This window comes from Zootermopsis nevadensis, unplaced genomic scaffold, assembly GCF_977971745.1.
Source record: "Zootermopsis nevadensis isolate Lab colony 2312 unplaced genomic scaffold, Znev_1.0 Znev_ptg000013l, whole genome shotgun sequence".
NCBI lineage: Eukaryota > Metazoa > Arthropoda > Insecta > Blattodea > Termopsidae > Zootermopsis > Zootermopsis nevadensis.
Genome location: NW_028259145.1, coordinates 3684704 through 3705581, shown reverse-complemented (window position 1 = coordinate 3705581; position 20878 = coordinate 3684704). Strand labels below are relative to the sequence as shown.

At 36.1% G+C, this 20878-nt stretch overlaps 2 protein-coding genes and 1 long non-coding RNA gene across 6 annotated transcripts in view; 1 reads left to right on the top strand and 2 right to left on the bottom strand.

Annotated features, from left to right (window-relative positions):
* LOC110836960 (UDP-glycosyltransferase UGT5) overlaps positions 1 to 20878 on the top strand; it is a 183366-nt gene that overhangs the window by 139173 nt on the left and 23315 nt on the right. The gene's annotated exons all lie outside the window — the stretch shown is intronic.
* Positions 729 to 16954, bottom strand: LOC110836961 (UDP-glucosyltransferase 2-like). 2 transcript variants are annotated; one of them, XR_015535044.1, is made up of 7 exons: positions 16867 to 16954; positions 10737 to 10974; positions 8928 to 9514; positions 7362 to 7584; positions 5643 to 5859; positions 2285 to 5348; positions 729 to 2071 (listed from the first exon to the last, which is right to left on the bottom strand). XR_015535044.1 is itself a non-coding variant. In XM_022078719.2 (6 exons), the coding sequence occupies exons 1-6, from the start codon at positions 16870 to 16872 to the stop codon at positions 5051 to 5053; spliced, it is 1569 nt and encodes a 522-aa protein (XP_021934411.2). In that variant the 5' UTR covers positions 16873 to 16954; the 3' UTR covers positions 729 to 5050. The 2 variants fall into 2 exon arrangements, 1 of the variants encoding a protein (XP_021934411.2); XM_022078719.2 differs by having other exon boundaries at positions 729 to 5348.
* On the bottom strand, positions 15953 to 16545 carry LOC147873847 (uncharacterized). Its single transcript, XR_015535017.1, has 2 exons — positions 16251 to 16545; positions 15953 to 16124 (listed from the first exon to the last, which is right to left on the bottom strand). It is a non-coding gene; the product is annotated as an uncharacterized LOC147873847 (long non-coding RNA).

Sequence of the window (20878 nt, the reverse complement as noted above, 5' to 3'; positions counted from 1 at the left end):
GGACCGCCTTAAAATATCAGTAATACGACCGCTGTACAAGAAAGGGGACAAAACCAATATGACAAATTGCAGGCCAATTTCACTATTAACTACTTTTTCTAAAGTGCTTGAAAAGATTATGTACAATGGATTAAGTCATCATATGCGTGCTAACAACATATTAGTCCAGGAACAATTTGGCTTCAGGAAATGTGTATCCACTGAAGATGCGGCCTTCAAGCTAACAGACAATGTGCTTAAATCTATTAACCAAAAAATGCATGTTGGAGGAATTTTCTGTGATTTAGCAAAAGCTTTTGACTGTGTAAATCATGAAATTTTGTTCGATAAATTGCATTTTTATGGCATTCAAGGAATAGCAGTGCAATGGTTCAGATCCTATTTAACAGATAGAAAGCAAAAGGTTGAAGTAAAATCACCTAAAAACAAACGAAATTTTTTCTCAAACTGGGGAACAATAAAACATGGAGTTCCCCAAGGGTCAATTTTAGGGCCCTTGCTTTTTATAATATACATAAATGACATTTCCTCCAACAATAAAAACAATAAATACTTTAACAGAACCCATAATATTTGCTGATGACACAAGTGTCATAATTTCAAATTAAAAATTTTGATGATTTCTGTTCAACATCAAACATAGTTCTGTCTCATATGAGTAAATAGTTTACTGCTAACAAGCTGGCCCTAAATCTAGATAAAACGAATATAATAAAATGTATAACAAATAACTCACCACAATGTGCTTTAATGGGAATGGTTATAATGGGAAGTATATACAAGAGTCAATAAACACAAAATTCTTGGGTTTGCAAATTGATAATCACCTAAATTGGACTAATCATATTGATATAATGATACCTAAGTTAAGTGGCGCATGTTACGCAGTTAGATCTCTGTTGCATGTCAGCAACACTGACACACTCAGATCAGTATATTTTGCCTATTTTCACACTTTAATGAAATATGGAATAATTTTGGGGGGAAATTCATCAAACATCAAAAATATATTCACTTTAAAAAAGAAAATTGTTAGATTATTGGCTGGTGTAAAACCTAGGAATTCATGTAAAAGTCTGTTTAAGAGATTAGAAATATTAGCTCTTCCATGTGAATACATATTCTCATTAATGAACTTTATTGTAAATAACCAAGAACTCTTTCAAACTAATTCTGCTATACACCGTGTCAACACAAGGGATAAAAATCAGCTTCATAGACCAATTGCCAACCTCTCATGTTTTCAGAAGAGTGCATATTATGCAGGAATCAAAATTTTCAACAGTCTACCATCAAATCTCACAAGTCTTGTAAATAAAAAGGCACAATTTAAACCAGCATTGAAAAGATACTTAATTACACACTTCTTTTTCTCTGTCGATGAATTTATAATGTTTACAAGTAAGTCGTAATTGATCTATTGTATATAATGGGTGGATTTATTTGTAACTTATCTCTACTTCATGTGAACCCTTTGTATTTTGACGTAAATACGTCTATATTTTAGGGTCAGTGTCATTCGGCAAAAAGTGTTACGAAATAGTGTTACGAAAAAGTATAACTTCATTGTTATGTTACCTAGGAAACGTCATCTGTTTATCAACAAATAAACAACAATGGTTACCTACATAGTTACATTACATTACCTTACCTTACATTACTTTACGTTACCTTACCTTACATTACCTTACATTACATTACATTACATTCAGCTACCACAGACCCATCTTAAGCGTAACTAATTCAAGTTAAATAAGCAATGTCTTAATCAAACTTATCTCAATTGTAAAGCATGTATAAAGGAAGTATTAAGAATAAAGCCAATATATAAACTTCCTTTCCGTGTAGACGTATTTACGTCAAATTCTCCTTACCTTACATTACGTTACATTACATTACATTACAGTCAGCTACCACAGACCCATCTTAAGCGTAACTAATTCAAGTTAAATAAGCAATGTCTTAATCAAACTTATCTCAATTGTAAAGCATGTATAAAGGAAATATTTAGAATAAACCAATATATAAACTTCCTTTCCGTGTAGACGTATTTACGTCAAATTCTCCTTACCTTACATTACGTTCATTACATTACATTACAGTCAGCTACCACAAGACCCATCTTAAGCGTAACTAATTCAAGTTAAATAAGCAATGTCTTAATCAAACTTTACTCAATTGTAAAGCATGTATAAAGGAAATATTTAGAATAAAGCCAATATATAAACTTCCTTTCCGTATAGACGTATTTACGTCAAATTCTCCTTACCTTACATTACGTTACATTACATTACATTACAGTCAGCTACCACAGACCCATCTTAAGCGTAACTAATTCAAGTTAAATAAGCAATGTCTTAATCAAACTTATCTCAATTGTAAAGCATGTATAAAGGAAATATTTAGAATAAACCAATATATAAACTTCCTTTCCGTGTAGACGTATTTACGTCAAATTCTCCTTACATTACATTACATTACAGTCAGCTACCACAGACCCATCTTAAGCGTAACTAATTCAAGTTAAATAAGCAATGTCTTAATCAAACTTATCCCAATTGTAAAGCATGTATAAAGGCAATATTTAGAATAAAGCCAATATATAAACTTCCTTTCCGTATAGACGTATTTACGTCAAATTCTCCTTACCTTACATTACGTTACATTACAGTCAGCTACCACAGACCCATCTTAAGCGTAACTAATTCAAGTTGATTAAGCAATATCTTAAACAAATTTATCTCAATTGTAAAGCATGAATAAAGGAAATATTTAGAATAAAGCCAATATATAAACTTCCTTTCCGTGTAGACGTATTTACGTCAAATTCTCCGGAACCGTGGTTCCACTGACAACTTTTTGTGACATTTATATAATAGTATGACTTGTATTTGTATAACATATATTGTATTATTATGACTTATTCTACATCCTATTGTCATCTGACTAACTTATGGATCCATGGAATGTAATAAAGATGTATGTATTTACGAATGTTATTGTATAAGTCTCTACGGACACTACATACGTTGACGTCATTAAATATATTATAATTTTTATGACGCGCTTAGCTTCAGCAGTTTGAAAATCACCAGTACATGAAATAAAATGTTGACAGTAAATTACAATTTTGAAGCATTTTTCGAAATGAATAACAAGTTCCATCAGAATTCGGTGCATTTAAGCAGCAAAATGTTAGAATACTTTCACTGCAGATGTTTGAAATTTCAATAATTGTTACCACTGTTGATAATTATCGACAACTTTCTAGCATCCGAAGTAAATTTTAACCCTGCTGGGCGGTTGAATTTTTTATTTAAGAATAACCGGTGGACACTTTGCGTCCTTTTTCTATTTAAGATAGCACATACGTCCATATGACCACTCTTTTTGACTTTATTGCACTTTAAACTCTGAATTTTTTAGAATATCTGTGCTTGACTTTATTCGAAATGAAAGAACATTAAATCTCTTATAAAGATGTCTCAACTGCATCATCAAAATTGCGTTGTCCTGTTTCAGACTCTAAACGAAACAAATATTCCGTGACTCGTTTGCGAGTTTTACGTTCTGGTCCTTTTCTCCTGCTCGCAGTTTTTCAAACCAGGTTATCTGAGTGTTGATCCTATACTCCGAAAACGCTGAATCCAGTCTCACACAACTTCCACTGCTCTTGTTTGCTCGGTGCTGAACATGTAGACTTACATTCTCTGTATACGTATTTTGAGAATTATTTCTAACCGGCTACTTACTGCAGTTGTATGCTGGGCTGTCGTGGCTGGCCGCCTGCGTACAGCTACTCCCACCTTAACTTCGGTCCCCGTCTCGGTTCTTCATGGTCTCCCGCCTTGTCAGTCACCTCTCCGCAACTCGAATCCGCTGAGCTGCTTAATTTTCTGCAATTGCGTTTTCACAATGGATTAGTTGTCATTGGACGATTTGTGTCAGAGGCGTAACTGATGTTCCAGGAGACTCAAACCATTTCTGTCCGAGAAAATAAGTTGCTTCTGTCCGTGACAGTGACTGGTGCATCAGATGTATCTTTGCACTTGATGAAGAATGTGATATTTTGTCATGATTATGGGGAGAAAATCACAAGATATTTTGATATTATCATGGATACAGAGAAAAGTTGAAAGCCAAGCCCCTGTCTTCAGTCGCTATGCCCAGTGCCAAAAGCATAATCTTATGGAAGGAGTGGGCATCAACATAGAATTGAGCATGCTGTACCAGACGTAACTCACGAGACCTTTCTTCAGCACAGTGGAAAACATTAATATAGTTTCACCGCGTGTGTATTTGTTGCTAATATTAATCCCCTTAATCATTAGATTAATGCGTTTTGAATCATTTCTGATTTACTGTCGTCCAGTATGAGGATACGTTTGTTGTTTATGCATTTTAAAAAAGATAATTTTCATAACTCAAACGAAAGTCCATGCTCTCTAAAATCTAAACACATAAAACAGCCCTTTGTTTGTTTTGGATCAACATCCCAGTTACTTAAATACGGTCACATGTTGGGGTTCTAATTAAAGAAAATTGTACGAAGTCTGTAAATCTAAACATAATGCAGATATATGTATAAGTTGTGTGAAATTAGATTCCTCCAGAAAACAACGGCTGTACCCTAAATATTGTATTTCCAAATTTCGAAATAGTTATGATTTATACTCTTAAGAATTTTTCGCAATTTGCCAAAACTGAAGAATGAAATTAATTATTATGCAGAGACTTGGTCACAATAATTTCAACGTAGGAAAACGCGTACCTCAGGGATGTGTGGCTATAAGAGAAAGAATAAATAGTATGATGATTTTGGGTAGAGCACTGTTTGCTTTAATACGGAATGATTCAGTAGAGACTTCGGACATGTGCCAAGGTTCTTGGATAAGCCAACCTATGTTTTATGTTTGTGGTAGATGGTGTAGACATGAAGGTCATTGGAAATAAAAACTCCCTGCATAGAAGAACAAGACAGAAAAATGAATACCAAGTTATAAAGAAGTGGTCTCTCAAACAAAACGCATTTTCCTGATTATCACACTCGTTAATGTTTCTTCTGTTTAGTAATACTCTTGTTCGGTGATGTGCTACTGCACACTTTCTTAAAAATTGCCCTGCAAATCAGAAACAATATGAAAGAAACGAAACCGACAGAAAATGCTAAAGCAGCGATGACATCTAGCAGGAAGTACTGGTACCAGGCGAGGTCGAGTGCAGCTGAACGCATGTGAGGCGCTCCCTTGTGCCTGATCACGTACTCCGTCCAGAACACGGCTTGCTCCAGCGGTGTGAGCGGCTGGTCCCGGAAGATTCTGGACACGCGTTGGGCGTTCTCGCGGAACCTTTAAGAACACGGAGATTTTGCAAAAGTGAACAAACCGGAAGTGCCCTTGTTACAGTGCATATTATGTGGTTTTCTCATGAAATTCTTCAGGGTTCTGGAATCACGTTCTGCTGCAATTGAAAGAAACAGCAATACACTTTTTGGATTAATTTTAAGAAGATTTTTTTCCGATTGAATGTCAGAAAGTCTTCGAAATTGAATGGGGGGCTGAAATTATCGTTGTTCCTTGTCATTTGGATATTATTTCTTACATGTAACTGACGAGTCCGTCTGAAACGTTTTGACACAGTACCTGGGTTGAAGTGCCGACTCTATCGCCCAAAGAACAGAATCCGTCGTGATGTTTTCAAACTCCAGTAGAATTCCGTATCCAGAATTCACGGCTTTTCGCATATTCAAGTGCTGATCTCCATATATTGGGATTCCCAGCAAAGGCACTCCACGACTCAGGGCCTCCTGTTTGCTCAGCAACCCTCCGTGTGTGATGAAGAGCTTGACGTTTGGGTGAGCTAAGGACGAGAAGTTTATTAAAGTTGGTTAATATTTGAGTATTGGTAACCTATCTGGCGACGACAAAGTCGGTAACCTTGCAGGTACGAAGTTGTAATAACGATGACTTTGGTTTTCCGCCCGAGTGTATTAAATTAGACAGTTGATTCGTTTATTCATACAGCATCAATTATAAACGTGTTTGAGTCGGCTGTCTTCTGGGTTGTTGCGCCGTTTGGTCTGGAAGAAACGTCAGACCTCAAAACCTATATATTTGTATCTGTCAATAAATCTGGTAAGAAATGCTTTTACTGCTGAAGAAGTTTCATAGCGACGTTTGAAGGTCCTACCGGACAGTGTCGAACGGAAATAAAACGCAGACGAAATCTGATAATAGTATTTTTTGTTCATATAATTCTAATCACTAGAAAACATATATTTGAAGACGCTTTGTGTGATCGCTTTTCGCATATAATAAAACACGATCTATGGGACTTCGGGTCTCAGGAGGTACCTAATTTGCAATTTAAATGCATCAGTACTAGTCAAAATAAACATGGAGTTATTTTTTTTTAAAATTAATCAACATTGCAGGATAAATCAGATTGTTGAACTAATGGGCGGAATGAGTAATACAAGCCCGTAACTTTGATTTAGTTGTTGTACGACGTACGCGTTTAACAGAAAATGATAGGAAAATGTCTATGCTTAATAACTGACCTGATTGTCGCCGAATTGTTCCCTGCAGTGCGTGGTGACTGACATTTTGTTCCGCACAAAGAATGTGTTTTGACGTGAAAACGTCTTTATAATCGATGCCTGGTGTGGGGAGGCAATCGCGCCCAAATGAGCGACAGTTTCTGTCGAAGTAATTTCAAACTTCAATAACTCGGCTAAAAATAGAAATAGCGCCACCATCTTAGTCTCGTTTTAAAGAGGAAGGATGAACGTTTGTGCCAGTACCGCTCCGACATTCGTGGCGGCCGGACGTCGCGAACTGCGCACGCGCAAAGTGAACCCACGATTTTCGACTTTCCGGATTCGACACGTGTCCATAAACGGGATCATATCTCAGAGACTAATTATCCGATCCGAGTGATCCAAGTGTTGTTTTGAAGAGGAGTGTATATGTTACAACTCATCCTGGCCTCTAAGAGTGTATCTCAAAAACTGAAAAAGATACGAGGCTGTGAATTTGAAAAAGTTTGAAAATTTCCCGATTTTCTTAAACTGTCACTTGGCATACACGATTGACGTTTTCACGAAAATAACTGCGGCAGTGTCCGACACTGCCTATCAATTTTTTTGTTCCCTTTTTACACTTTGCTTTTTCCATTCATCCAATTGCACATGACTTCCGTGTACGAATGTTTGTTCGTGTGTGCGCGCATGCAGTATGTAAAGAGTACGTCGAGAATAAGGTATTATGGAAGGAAACAGAAGGTATGGAATGTGAACAAGAATCCATTTGATAAATGTGTTAACTGGATTAAGGAGGATTCGCTGCCTCTTTGTAACTTACCCAGAATATCTGACTGAGGCAGCCACTTCCCCAGTTTCACGTTGCTTGGTTGTCCTGGTAACGATTCTATCTCCCACTTCCAAAGCACTCGTTGCTTTAGTTTAGAGAAGGCTTCGAGGAAAGCGTTTCTGGCAGTTTCAGGCATGAGGGACCCTTGCAGGACAGAACCCATACTGAAGTAGATCACTCCTTGTGGAGATTCATCCAAGTACTTTTGTAGGTCCTTTAACGAGACAAAATATATGAATACTTTATCACATTGATTGAAAGCATGACGTTCTATTACTGACGAAGAGCGTTATAAAATACAGCCAATTTGCAAGTAGTAACGAAGAGCTAATTTAGTGTTTGGATTGCTTGTAAAATTATCTTAAGGTGTGTGAATTTACTGAAATGATACTCGATGTTACTGCCTCATGGTCATAAGGTCCTTATGTCTGTTTGCCTTTAAGGCGGCATGGATCCACATGTCTGTGACATGTAGATTCTGGCACGTGTTACTCTTTTGACTGTACAGTGATTTATTGTTCAATTTCACTACGCATTCCAGTTATAGTTGAGATTCAGTTGGAGACCTTAATAATGTGTCCACCACTGTTGACCAGGATGTCCAGTAGTTAAGCAACTACATAAACTCTCAGAATACTCGTTAAAATTGTTTCACGTTCTTGGGGATACAAATTGTTTATCGTGAGGGCGAATTTTACGTATGGATAATTTTATCCAAAATTCCGCGTATACATTTTAGGAATTTTTACTACCAGTCTTTATGCCATAGTCCATATTCTTGTCTAGCGCCGTGGTAAGTTGTTTGTTTGAAATGAAAATGCTAATATACATATCTTGAAATTTGGACATAAGTTAACATAATATGCACATTTAAAACAAGACAGTGTTACATTATACCAAACTTGAGAGCTAAAAATATTAATAATCTAATATTAACCTTATAACTAACTAGATGGCTAACCGAACCCGAAAGTTCATCACCGAATTAACAAAAGTCCTCCACCGTTCCCTGTACTGGGCCTGCAAAATGCAATCAACTACATCTCCTATCTCCCATGGATTCCGCTTAATACCTTGCATCCACGTCTAGATCTCCCCAGCGGTCTCTTCCCTTCAGACTTCCCGACCAATATCCGGTGCACACCTCTTGTCCCATCAATGCGCGCTACATGTCCCGCCCATCTCATTCTTCTCAACTTAATCATCCTGACAATATTGGGGGAGGAATACAGATTTTTAAGCTCATGATTATGCAGTTTTCTCCATGCCCCATCGTCTTCTCTCCTAGGAACAAATATCCTCCTCAACACCCAATTCTCAAACACCTGCAATGCCTGTCATTACGAAGGTATATTTGAATTATATGTTATTGAACATTTGTCGGTTTGTTATATTATTAAAAACAGTGACAACATGACATTTATGAACACGTGAACTTTCGTGAATTGGGAATTCGTGTCTCGTAACGATTTGAAATTATTTAAAATGTAAATAAAGAACTGAGTAAATATATAGGGAGAGTAACGTGAGGTCTCAGGTAACTGTGATTTATCTCACCTGAGGTAGTTCTTTCGGTGGCTGCACGTGCATACCGCCAACTTCAATTAAGTTGGGCATTAGTGGCCTCGGATAATTCAGGCTGAAGTGATTGTTGACGAGAAGTAACGAAGTGTTACGAACAAGCTCAGACAATGGGGGTATCGGTTCCGTTTCATTAAAAAACTTTCTCATAATTGAATCCTGCCTGGGTATATTATAAAACTCTTGCCCAATCCTGAAATAGACGCCCGTTACTGTATTTACCAAACGCTCCCAAAATGTCATATGATGGCTGAAGTGAAGAACGGGGTCGGGAATATATGAAAAGGGATTAGGATTTCCGACCCAATCTCCCATATAAGCTGTTCCTCCAAATGGGCATATCTGAATTATAGGAGCTTTGAATTTATGCGCGAACCCTAGAAAGCACTCGTTCATAAATGCTTCCACCATGATGGCATCGAAGTGGTGATCTTTGGAATGTATCAGAGCCTGAACTTCTGGATGTTGGAGAACTGAGGCACAGCATGAAAGACCCACGTTCCACACAAATATTGATAATCCAATTGTGCCCATGTTTTTTATATCATAGAAATTTGGTATATCTGAAACATAACAAAAATGTACGAGGAAAAATTCGCTTTTTAAATAAATTATAATACGTAAAAAATTTAGGAAAACAAAATGTCAAGAACACTGTGTGTTTCTGAACACTTCTGTTTTCCTGATTGAATGAAAATTTTTATAGCTCAGTGAATTGCACAATCAGAGCACAGCTTCTTCAATAATTTGTTACTAAATTGGAGGGGTTTTATGCAGCAACGAAACTTATTGCCGTATATTTATATATATTCTATATATTTATTGAAATGCGTACATTTGAAAATGTGTTTTAACTGATATAGTTCTTACCTTATGATATCTTGTTAAGGGCTGTTTGCATATTCTAAATATACACTGTGTCTTGTCTTGCACAAAATTGTCTATTTGTAATTTTCTACATTGGAAAGTAAACAAGCGCGCTACACAAGTAAATCAACGCCAATTCTAAGTTAATAATAAATTAATAGCCACCTGCCTGTAGAAGAGGACATTTGGCTTTGTATATATTATTTCAGCAGAAAATCTAATCATTTAGCATTTTATCTACATTAATAATAATATTTTATTATTATGATTATTACGATGCACTTAAAATAAGTGTTACCGCCTTCATGTCCTGATATTTATCAGCAAATCATGCGTAGTACGGAATTCCCGAAAAGTTATTTATTTTTGTAGGATTTGAGGTTTTCACAGCATTGAAAATGAAGATTTCTGTCTTCTGTGTTGTTGCGCTGTGTAGTCTGGTCGATGTTAACCAACGTTTCAGAGGTCATACTGATTCCGTCATCGCCCTGGTGACGGAGGCAGTATGACCTCTGAAACGTTCGTTAACATCGACCACACTACACAGCGCAACAACACAGAAGACAGAAATCTCCTTATTTATTTTTGTTGATTTTAAATATTTCCTTGGGGATGATTTTGCTTCTGATACGTACATACGTAAAACGAAGCCATTCGTCCGGCAACCATCATCGTTCCCATTTCTATCTTCCGTCACACTTCGTATGTAGCCTTCAGGTAGTTAGTTCAATTTCTTCACCTCCAATTAGTTTCTCGTTATAAATACAATATCTGTACCTAACGATATTTATGTTTCGTTGATTTATAATAAATTAAACATGTACAAAGTTCTCAAAAGAAAGAGAATCAATTCTAATTATTATAGTTTTAAATCTTAGTACGTAACATCAAGGTTCTCAACTACCAGTGTAAACTTACTGTGATCTTTCAAAACCATTTCCACTTCAATGTTTTTTAAGTTAGGAATGGGCTTCTTTGGGAAAGGACTGATGACTGTCACCCGATGCCCTCGACGGGCAAGCTCGTCAGTCAGGGCTGCGAAGACCTTGTTGTGGCTTATTGCTGGAGTCGCAATTATTCCCAAAATCTGAGCGCTGTGTGTGGTTGAAATTAACGCAACAACTAATGCCGCCAATCTGTACCACCACCCTGCCATCTGTCAACAAGAGATTAATGCATTGGTAATACTTGTTTTGCGTTGTTCCCAAGACGATGTGGAAAAGCTGATTTTGTATGTTGGAATTGTTACCTGACAACAGCACCAACATTTCTCATGCAGATATTACGTTCTCCTGAAGATTACGATAAGTCGAAGCTGGCTAAATTGATACTAGAAATTCTAGGTTTAAAGACGGGACATGAGAGGTTCCTTCGTGTTCGTGGACAGTGAGTACCTCATACCACGTCATGGTTGTCTGAGGCAGTAAGTTCCTCCGAAGCGCTGGTAACCACCTGCTAGACTACACGGAATCAGTCAGATGACCAAAATTCAACCATTGAACCATGTGGTCGGTTCACTTAAATTTGAAATAGGTGCTTGGGAGAGCATCCGGGTAGGAAACTAAACAACCATTTACCCACATGTAAGCACAGCATGACGGTCACTGTTAAACGCCAATGATATCTTTGCCTTTTACGTTTACAAGGATATCCACAGGAAAATTTTAATTGAAATAGAAGAACAGTGGCTGAGTTCTGGAGCAACTAACATGATATTTCTGACAAGTTCCTCATGTGTGCATTCCATCTTTTTATTTTTAAAACCGTTCCAGCTTCGGCAGGAAATGACTTATTAAATCCGGACGATACTATCGTAAATTTGCATAATTTGTAGGCTGTAATGAATACTTTATTCACAGTGTTCAATCTGTGCATCATATTGCACGGGATGTATGATCTGTGTAACTTAAATTAAGTCCATGAAATATTCCATTTCAGGATCCAAAAGTAATGTAAGCGCGCAGTTGATGCCATAATACCACTCGTTCAAATCAATCTTCCGGTATTTGTCCGCATGTAGTACGAATCGTTTCTGAAATCTAACCATCTGCCAAGATGTTCCAGAATAACTAAGTAACTACCTAACTAGATGGCTTACCGACCTAACCAAAGCCCTCCACCGGACCCTGTCCTGGGCCAACAAAATTCAGTCTCCTTCAACTCCTATCTCCCATAGATCCCGCCTGACATTATCCTCCCATCTACGTCTAGGTCTCCCCAGCTGTCTCTTCCCCTCAGGCTTCCCAACCAATACCCGGTGCACACCTCTTGTCCCATCCATGCGCGCTACATGCCCCGCCCATCTCATTATTCTCTACCTAATCACCCTGACAATATTGGGGGAGGAGTACAAATTTTTAAGCTCATCATTATGCAGTTTTCTCCATGTCCCATCGTCTTCTCTCTTAGGCCCAAATATCCTCCTCAACACCCTGTTCTCAAACACCTGCAATCTGTGTTCCTCCCTCAGAGTGAAAGACCACGTTTCGCACTCATACAAAACAACAGGAGGAGGTCTGGAATTCGAGTGTAAAATCGCCGATCATCCTGAATGAAAGTCTTCTGTCCTTGTGGACGAAGTTTCTTCAAATTGTGTAATACCTTGACTCCACAGAAACTCTAATCTTGCCTTTTGACAAATTCTTTTCTCAACTTATTGAATACTGAATAAATTTCAGTGATCTGTATAAAATTACTTTATGTTTTTATATTTTAATTCGTACATTAAACAGAGTCATGACAAAATGCAAGAATAGATCTGGACGAGTTATTTCATCAGGTATTTCAGAATAATTTTCATAAATAACAAATTTCCATATCGCTCTGGTCACCTTTACTCAGAGAGTAATATTTTATTGCTGTAAAAGGTTTAAGTAATCTGTCCACAGCAGAAAACAAGGCGAAGAAGCGATTTGGAACGTGACGAAGAAGAGGGTATAAAATTTCCAGAAACATGAAACATTCTTTCAACTCATCCACTTTCTTTGCACTGGATAATAATACATTGAACACTCTAATTATAAACAATTCAACGTGAAACGATAATATATTGTAGTCCATATTTAGCACCATTGTGTAACATGTGCCTATTACAGTGGCCAGTATTAAGATTAGGCAAATGGAACGAGTGTTTTAATGTCATTAATACTGACTTATTCTTCCTATAATCAACTGCAGCGTACGAAACTGTTTTCCCAACAGACCAACATTAGATGTACACCCTTAAGCTGTTTAATCTGAATCTTCTTAAAAGTCTAAAATTTCTGATGACTTATCCCTCTCCGGGTAAACTTATAGAATGGCCAATGGATAAAACTTTAACTTGTCTTTATTTGATTTATTGCAGGCAAAGGGAAATGCTTCAGTGTCTACATTTTTCAAAACTAGTTGTAGACAGTCACGTGATAGTTATTTTAAAAACCAGTGCTTTCCGTTTTGTGCGCTCGCAATGGATTTTGGTTGCTGATTTAGAATCTGTGAATACAAAGTGCGACAGTGAATTTTTCATTCTTTGGGCACATAACTGTGGTCGCGTTTTGCTCCATAATAAATCAGTAATATTTCTGTATAAGACATTTCCTTCTTACTCGCTTTTAACGGTTTTCACAAAATACTTGTCAACAGTTGAACTTCGTAAATTTGAAGATTTCTGTCTTCTGAGTTGTTGCGCTGTGTAGTCTGGTCGATGTTAACCAACGTTTCAGCGGTCATACTGCCTCCATCATCAGGGCGATGAAGATTTATGTCTTCTGGGTTGTTGCGCTGTGTAGTCTGGTCGATGTTAACCAACGTTTCAGAGGTCATACTGCCTCCATCATCAGGGCGATGAAGATTTCTGTCTTCTGGGTTGTTGCGCTGTGTAGTCTGGTCGATGTTAACCAACGTTTCAGAGGTCATACTGCCTCCGTCATCAGGGCGGTGAGTATGAAGATTTCTGTCTTCTGGGTTGTTGCGCTGTGTAGTCTGGTCGATGTTTACCAACGTTTCGGAGGTCATACTGCCTCCGTCATCAGAGTATGAAGATTTCTGTCTTCTGGGTTGTTGCACTGTGTAGTCTGGTCGATGTTAACCAACGTTTCAGAGGTCATACTGCCTCCGTCATCAGGGCGATGAAGATTTATGTCTTCTGGGTTGTTGCGCTGTGTAGTCTGGTAGATGTTTACCAACGTTTCGGAGGTCATACTGCCTCCGTCATCAGAGTATGAAGATTTCTGTCTTCTGGGTTGTTGCGCTGTGTAGTCTGGTCGATGTTTACCAACGTTTCAGAGGTCATACTGCCTCCGTCATCATCGTCGTGATGACGGAGGCAGTATGACCTCTGAAACGTTGGTTAACATCGACCAGACTACACAGCGCAACAACCCAGAAGACGGAAATCTTCATACTCACCGCTGTGAGAACCTCAAGTCTTACATTCGTAAATTTGCCCTCACTCAGCTAATATGACTTTTGTCATGACGTATTGTCGCTTTTACGTAATAATATTTCACAGTAAAACTTATCACAGCACAGTTTACAATATCTCCTTTAGTAGTCACTCTTCATTAAAGTGATATTGGTTTCACTTTTGTCTTTGGGTGAGCATGAGAATTATTCATATTTCGGGATTAAAGACGGAATTTAAAACCTGTATTTTTATATGAAGATTAACTAAATAGGTGTGAATTATTTGTCAGTGGTCACTGCACGACTAATATTAACTTTCAAATTACAAAGGAAATTGATCCTAAGAGCCTTTTGCTGCTAAGGCAACACTCGAACAAACGAAGATAAATTAAAAGTAAAGCCAACCATTTTAACACCTGTATCTGTTAAAATGTGCGGGTCAGATCCGCGTCTATTTTTAGTCATACGTCGAGTTTGTTGGTAATTGTTGGTTAGTGATTGTGAAATATTGCGAAATGAGCATTTGTAGAACCAAAGTCGTTCTTCATAAGAACAAAGCGATTATTTCGAAAAGACTATCATATTCATACTGTAAAATCATCGCCGAATCAGATACTCTATATTTCACCCGAAAACCAGACAGTTGGTAACACTGACTGCTACACATGTAATTGGGAAAATAGGACAAGGGTGTTTGAAAGTTGAGGCATGACGTAATTTTACATTGTTATCGTTAGATTATGCGAAAGAAGGAAAGTCACACGACCTTATTTCTAGCCCACCACACGCCAGTTTTCAAACGATTAGTCTGGGTTACACAACTTTGATATCTGAGGAAAACATACACTTCCTTTCGTAGCTAAAATTGAAGGAAATATAAGGCAATTATTGTTTAAAATTCAGCAATTATTTTCGTCCAAGCTTTGTTTTTAGAATTTTATGTCGTCTCAAGTTTAAGTGTTAAAAAACCACCCACACACGAGTATCTTATGGCGAATGAAGCATGGAGGTATCAGAGACATTCTCAAACAATATTTTTTATGTAGTAGGAGATGGCAAGTTCACTCATTATTGTTACGTTCGGTTCTTTTTGTCCACAATTGAGTTTATAAATACGTACTTTTTAAATATAGGCCTATGAATTCGTATTTTCAATTACATATAGTCTTATTGTAATGAGAGTTCAAATATACAGATCGATATGACTCTTTAGGAAACTCAAACAGGCAGAGAGTTAGTCTAGACGTTTCGGGCATAGATTTGGTTAAAGGAAACAAGGCATCCTTACGTCACTACCTTAGGACGCTGGGGAAAGAGCCAAGTTCGGCGTCGTTGTTTTTTGATAAGAGGCGAAGGCAGAAATTATTACTTTCAGAACATGAATATTTAATGTAAGGAATTGTTGCAAATTTTATATTGCCGTTGTATTAAAATTTAGCCTACATCCTGAAATTTGCATTAGGTTGACAAGACCTCGTAGAATGTTACCATTATCTCCATATTCACATTAATTTCGTCCGATCTTAACAACTGTATTGGAAGGTCTGCAGTCAACTGTCGTGAAAAATATAAGTTAATTTCATAAGGTAGTATATTTGCGTCATATTGTGAATTAGGTTAATATTTTAATATTTTCCGTCAAATCACAATTTTAATAAGATAATTAAATATAAAATATTTAAAATATCATTTCACGTTCCGCATCGAATGATCGATTTAAAAATTGGAACGTTTTTTACATGTTTCGGTTATATTTAACCGTCCTCAGGTATAAATTAGATTGGTAAATTTAAAACTCGAATTACAATAATTTACAATGTTATGCAGTTTATTGAAATGTTCTTATCAGATTACTCTTATATATTAGAACGAAGGTATTGTTTTTTATATGGCGTGGTTCATCTGATGTTCAATATTAGTCTGTAAAGCAATGATTTAAATAAAACATTAATAAATATGGAGTAATATAGAAAACAAAATGATGGAAGTAAATAAATAGTAGAATGTATAAGTAAAATAAAATAAAATAAATTTAATAAAACATACCGGTGATGAGTTGATAGAGACATGACGTGTCTAGCGGAAGACATCTTCCATATAAAAAACAATACCTTCGTTCTAATATATAAGAGTAATCTGATAAGAACATTTCAATAAGCTGCATAACATTGTAAATGATTGTGATTCGAGTTTTAAATTTACCAATCTAATTTATACCTGAGGACGGTTAAATATAACCGAAACATGTCGTAAGAGACGTTCCAATTTGTAAATCGATCATTCGATGTGGAACGTGAAATGATATTTTAAATATTTTATATTTTATTAACTTATTAAAATTGTGATTTGACGGAAAATATTAAAATATAAGTTAATTTGTTTAATAAAGCGAAACTATGTCATGAAACGTGGACATTTCTATATAACGTTTAACAGCTTAATAATGAGTAATGTGTTGTTTATTGTACACGTTAACTAATTTTAGGCTTGTTTAAGATCGTAAATTTTAAGCTAAGCTGACTAATAGTAAATAGAAACATAAAAATTATACAAAATTTTACAGATAATATCTAGAAATACAGACCTTAAATTAAAAGTAAACTTAATTCGTTTCACTAATATTATATTAATTTAATGTTGATGCAGAAATTTCATTACTTACTTCCATATTCTCCTGGCGGCAAGACCCACAGACACTCTTGTGCCCACCAACTTTATGACTTCTACTTACTCGTAGATTACGACGGCTTCCTCTTCACACCGCGTTCCTTAACCTTGAGAACACTACCGACACCTCGAGGCTAGCATGGGGATCACATATTTAACTGTGCTGGCCCTTCCAGGTTACTTTGGGTATTTATAGTAAACGTTCGATTTTAGAAGTTATTGTGCTGGTTTATCGTGACCAAAAGATTTAATGAGTTTTATTATCGAGTGAGTTGAAGAATAGTTAAGTCAATGATGATATAATTTAGTGATACAAAATAATTTATGATTTTGAATGTTAATGATATTACAGGTCACTTGGTCAGGCAGATTACACATTTGTAGTGGAAAGTTATAGGAATGATGGATGTCACAAATGTCACAAAATATTTAATATTATCAAACCAAATAAAGTAATATCATCGTTTCTTCTTAATTTAACTGAATTAAGTTCTAACAATGTAATCGAAGTTTAATTAAGAAAGTCATGAAATATTCTGTAGTTCCTACAAAATATTCGTCATCGTATGCTATGTCTACCGTTCTCTGGTACGAGTTACTGATGTGATTTCTGTGTTGTGTTCTCTTGCTCTAGGGCAAGCTGCTTCTTAAAAAAAAGAATACCTTGTTCTACAGGACACAATGAAACCTCAGAGAGTGTTCAGATATTGTGTACTGAAATTACGATAAGCTGAAACACGTAGCCTATAATAGAATACTGAAATCACGTTTGAGGTGCGAATTGTGGATTAGTGAATATTAAAAATTAAGGAATCGTAAGGTGCTACAATTTTGATATTTTTTTGTCTTCAGGTTTTAAAAGAGAACTATTTTTAGAACAAGGTAATTTGAATGTAGCATCAAACTTATAAGAAAGGAAAAGAGTATTCGAGAAAAGCATTTTAATATGTAAAACAATTCAATCGAAATTGGTACATTCCCGGTCAGAGTGAGGTACAATTTTTCCTTGAAGAGCGAACACACGATTTATAATGCCAAATTTTCCATATTTGTCATCAAATCCGCTTCATGATATATTTCTCGTTACATTAATTTAGTAAACAAATCCACAAATATTTCCATTTGCTTAGAAGCACGTAAGACCTTTCTTGATGAGCAACACTTTCTCCTAACCCAGGGTTTTGTTCGAAGTAAGTTGGAAAAAGGCGTCTTTCCTGACGAAACGAATGTTTCAAGTAGTCTGCTTCAACTGTATGGAACTGAGCAGGACAGAAATGCAAAGGCCAGCGAAGGACCTCACTGTTCAAAGCAAACACAGGAAGCAACTGTTAGAGGGATTATCCTTACTCCAGGAGAAAAGAAAAACCTTGATTTCGAAGCACTTGGCTTCGGATGAAAACATGTCAGAGCCGATGAGACGAATTAAATCGATTTCGGTGATTTTCTTCATAATGTCACATGGATATTTGAATGAATTTGTTTCGACCAGCGAATACGTCGCCCGCCTAACTTGGTCAGAACTTTGGCCCGAACCAATATTTTCCAAATGTAGAAGCAGATTTTAAAGCAAAAATTTCTTTATGATGATTAAAGGCTTTCGAATATCCAGTTATATCAAGTGAGTACTTAATCTAGCAAAATCAAACTTCGCATCTGTCATTTTGTTTTGCAGTGTGATGAATGTCACAGAAAATAATTGGAACTCTCCCCTCACTAATAGTTATCGATTTATTACTGTATTTATGAGCTTTCCCATGGAGTGATTAATTAGTTCACTTATAATATTCTTTGTTCACGTTTTGCTTCTTCGACATTTGAAAAAACTACTTCAACGAAATTGAAAATAGTAGATTACACATATTTATTTTGGCCGTCTATACACAAACTTATTAAAATGAGTTGTTAAAATATTATAACATTCACAGTATAAATATAAAATATATAAAATACGTTATGTTATGTTTTGGTGCTCTTTTTATCATATTACGATATTACATTCCATTTTGGCACCTTTATATTTGAAACGACATGTTTCGATGTACCAAGACATCATCTTCAGGTTATCAATTCTATTAATTTTACAAACTATTGTATACTAAGTTGCGTTGCATTTATTGATTTTATGCATTTGTGAATCCATCCATCTTCATGATTGATTTGGTGTTTATATTTCGTTGTTTATTGTCTGTGGAATTAATTTCCAGTTATTATTATATAACTCATATAGATTTATTTCTTATACACATTATTAGTATGGAATTAACATAGGGAATGAATAAGTACTATATACTATATATAAATACTGAAAAACATACCATGTTGTAATGTGTTGTATCATATCTGACACCGGGAGACGATAACCTGATACTGGTGTGTGTAAGTTGAGCGAGGTTTTATATAGGGAGAAAGTGTGTCAGACATGATACAACACATTACAACATGGTATGTTTTTCAGTATTTATATATAGTATATAGTACTTATTCATTCCCTATGTTAATTCCATACTAATAATGTGTATAAGAAATAAATCTATATGAGTTATATAATAATAACTGGAAATTAATTCTACAGACAATAAACAACGAAATATAAACACCAAATCAATCATGAAGATGGATGGATTCACAAATGCATAAAATCAATAAATGCAACGCAACTTAGTATATAATAGTTTGTAAAATTAATAGAATTGATAACCTGAAGATGATGTCTTGGTACATCGAAACATGTCGTTTCAAATATGAAGGTGCCAAAATGGAATGTAATATCGTAATACGATAAAAAGAGCACCAAAACATAACATAACGTATTTTATATATTTTATATTTATATTGTGAATGTTATAATATTTTAACAACTCATTTTAATAAGTTTGTGTATAGACGGCCAAAATAAATATGTGTATTCGAATCAACACAGACATGACGCAATTGAGATACAAATTGAAAATAGTAGGTTTTGTCTTGAGAGCTTTTGCAGCTATGTTTATTCCATATTTATCGACCTAAAACAATCATTTCAGGTATTTAAAGTAAGATTTCCTCAATAAAGAATGTATTATTTTGTAAGAACTGGGTCATTTTGTCAAAAGTAATTTCTGTAAAAGACATGTTGATGTCACACTGTTTCAAAATATTCTGAAGGTCACTCAACAAAAATTTAATTAAGAAAATGCGGTTACAAATTCTTGACGTTAATTGTTCTTTCTGATCAAAATTGTACTTCGTTCCTGATCGAAATATTAACTGAAGCATTGTTTTAATTGAGATCATGCCTTATGGAAGTCCCGCGCCGTAGCCGCGCGGTCTGAGGCATCATGCTTAGGACCGGTGATACGTAATGCGTCCTGGTTCGAGTTTCGGGGAAAGAAATTTGTCATGAGATTTTCGACCGGTGTATGGGACCGGTGCCAACGCAGCGTCGTGAGGAAATTTGGGACCTACAATAAGTAGCGTAATCCGGTCAGGAAAGCTAGCAATGGCTGGGGGTTCGTCGTGCTGACCACACGTCAATCTATATCTGGTTGGATGATCGTTCACCTCTGCTTAGGTGAGGCCAGCAGTCAAGCTAGTCGGCTTTGACTCTCAGAGGGCTGTCACGCCACGGATTATTATGCCTTATGGAAGAGAATCAGCGGTCCAGTATTCATCCGCTCAGGTTTCATGACTTCAATTGACCACTTTCAAATGAAGTTGAAAAATAAAAATTTACTTCCCAAGATTTTCCAGTCGATGCTATTGGTCACCTTCTAATAAGGCATTGTCATTTGTTATAAGATCACTTACCTTGACGAGTTAAGTCTTCACCACAGAAAACTGGTAGTAATATCAAGAGCAATCTGTGACACTGTTGCAAAGTTGAAATATCACTGAATGATCACGGCTGAAGCCCACAGAACTTTCAATCTTCTTTTAGACATGTAAAGAGATTAATGTACCTTCAGCCACTTCCCTAATCGTACCTACTTCAAATATGCATCGCCCGCTTCATTCTGCGTCATTTACAG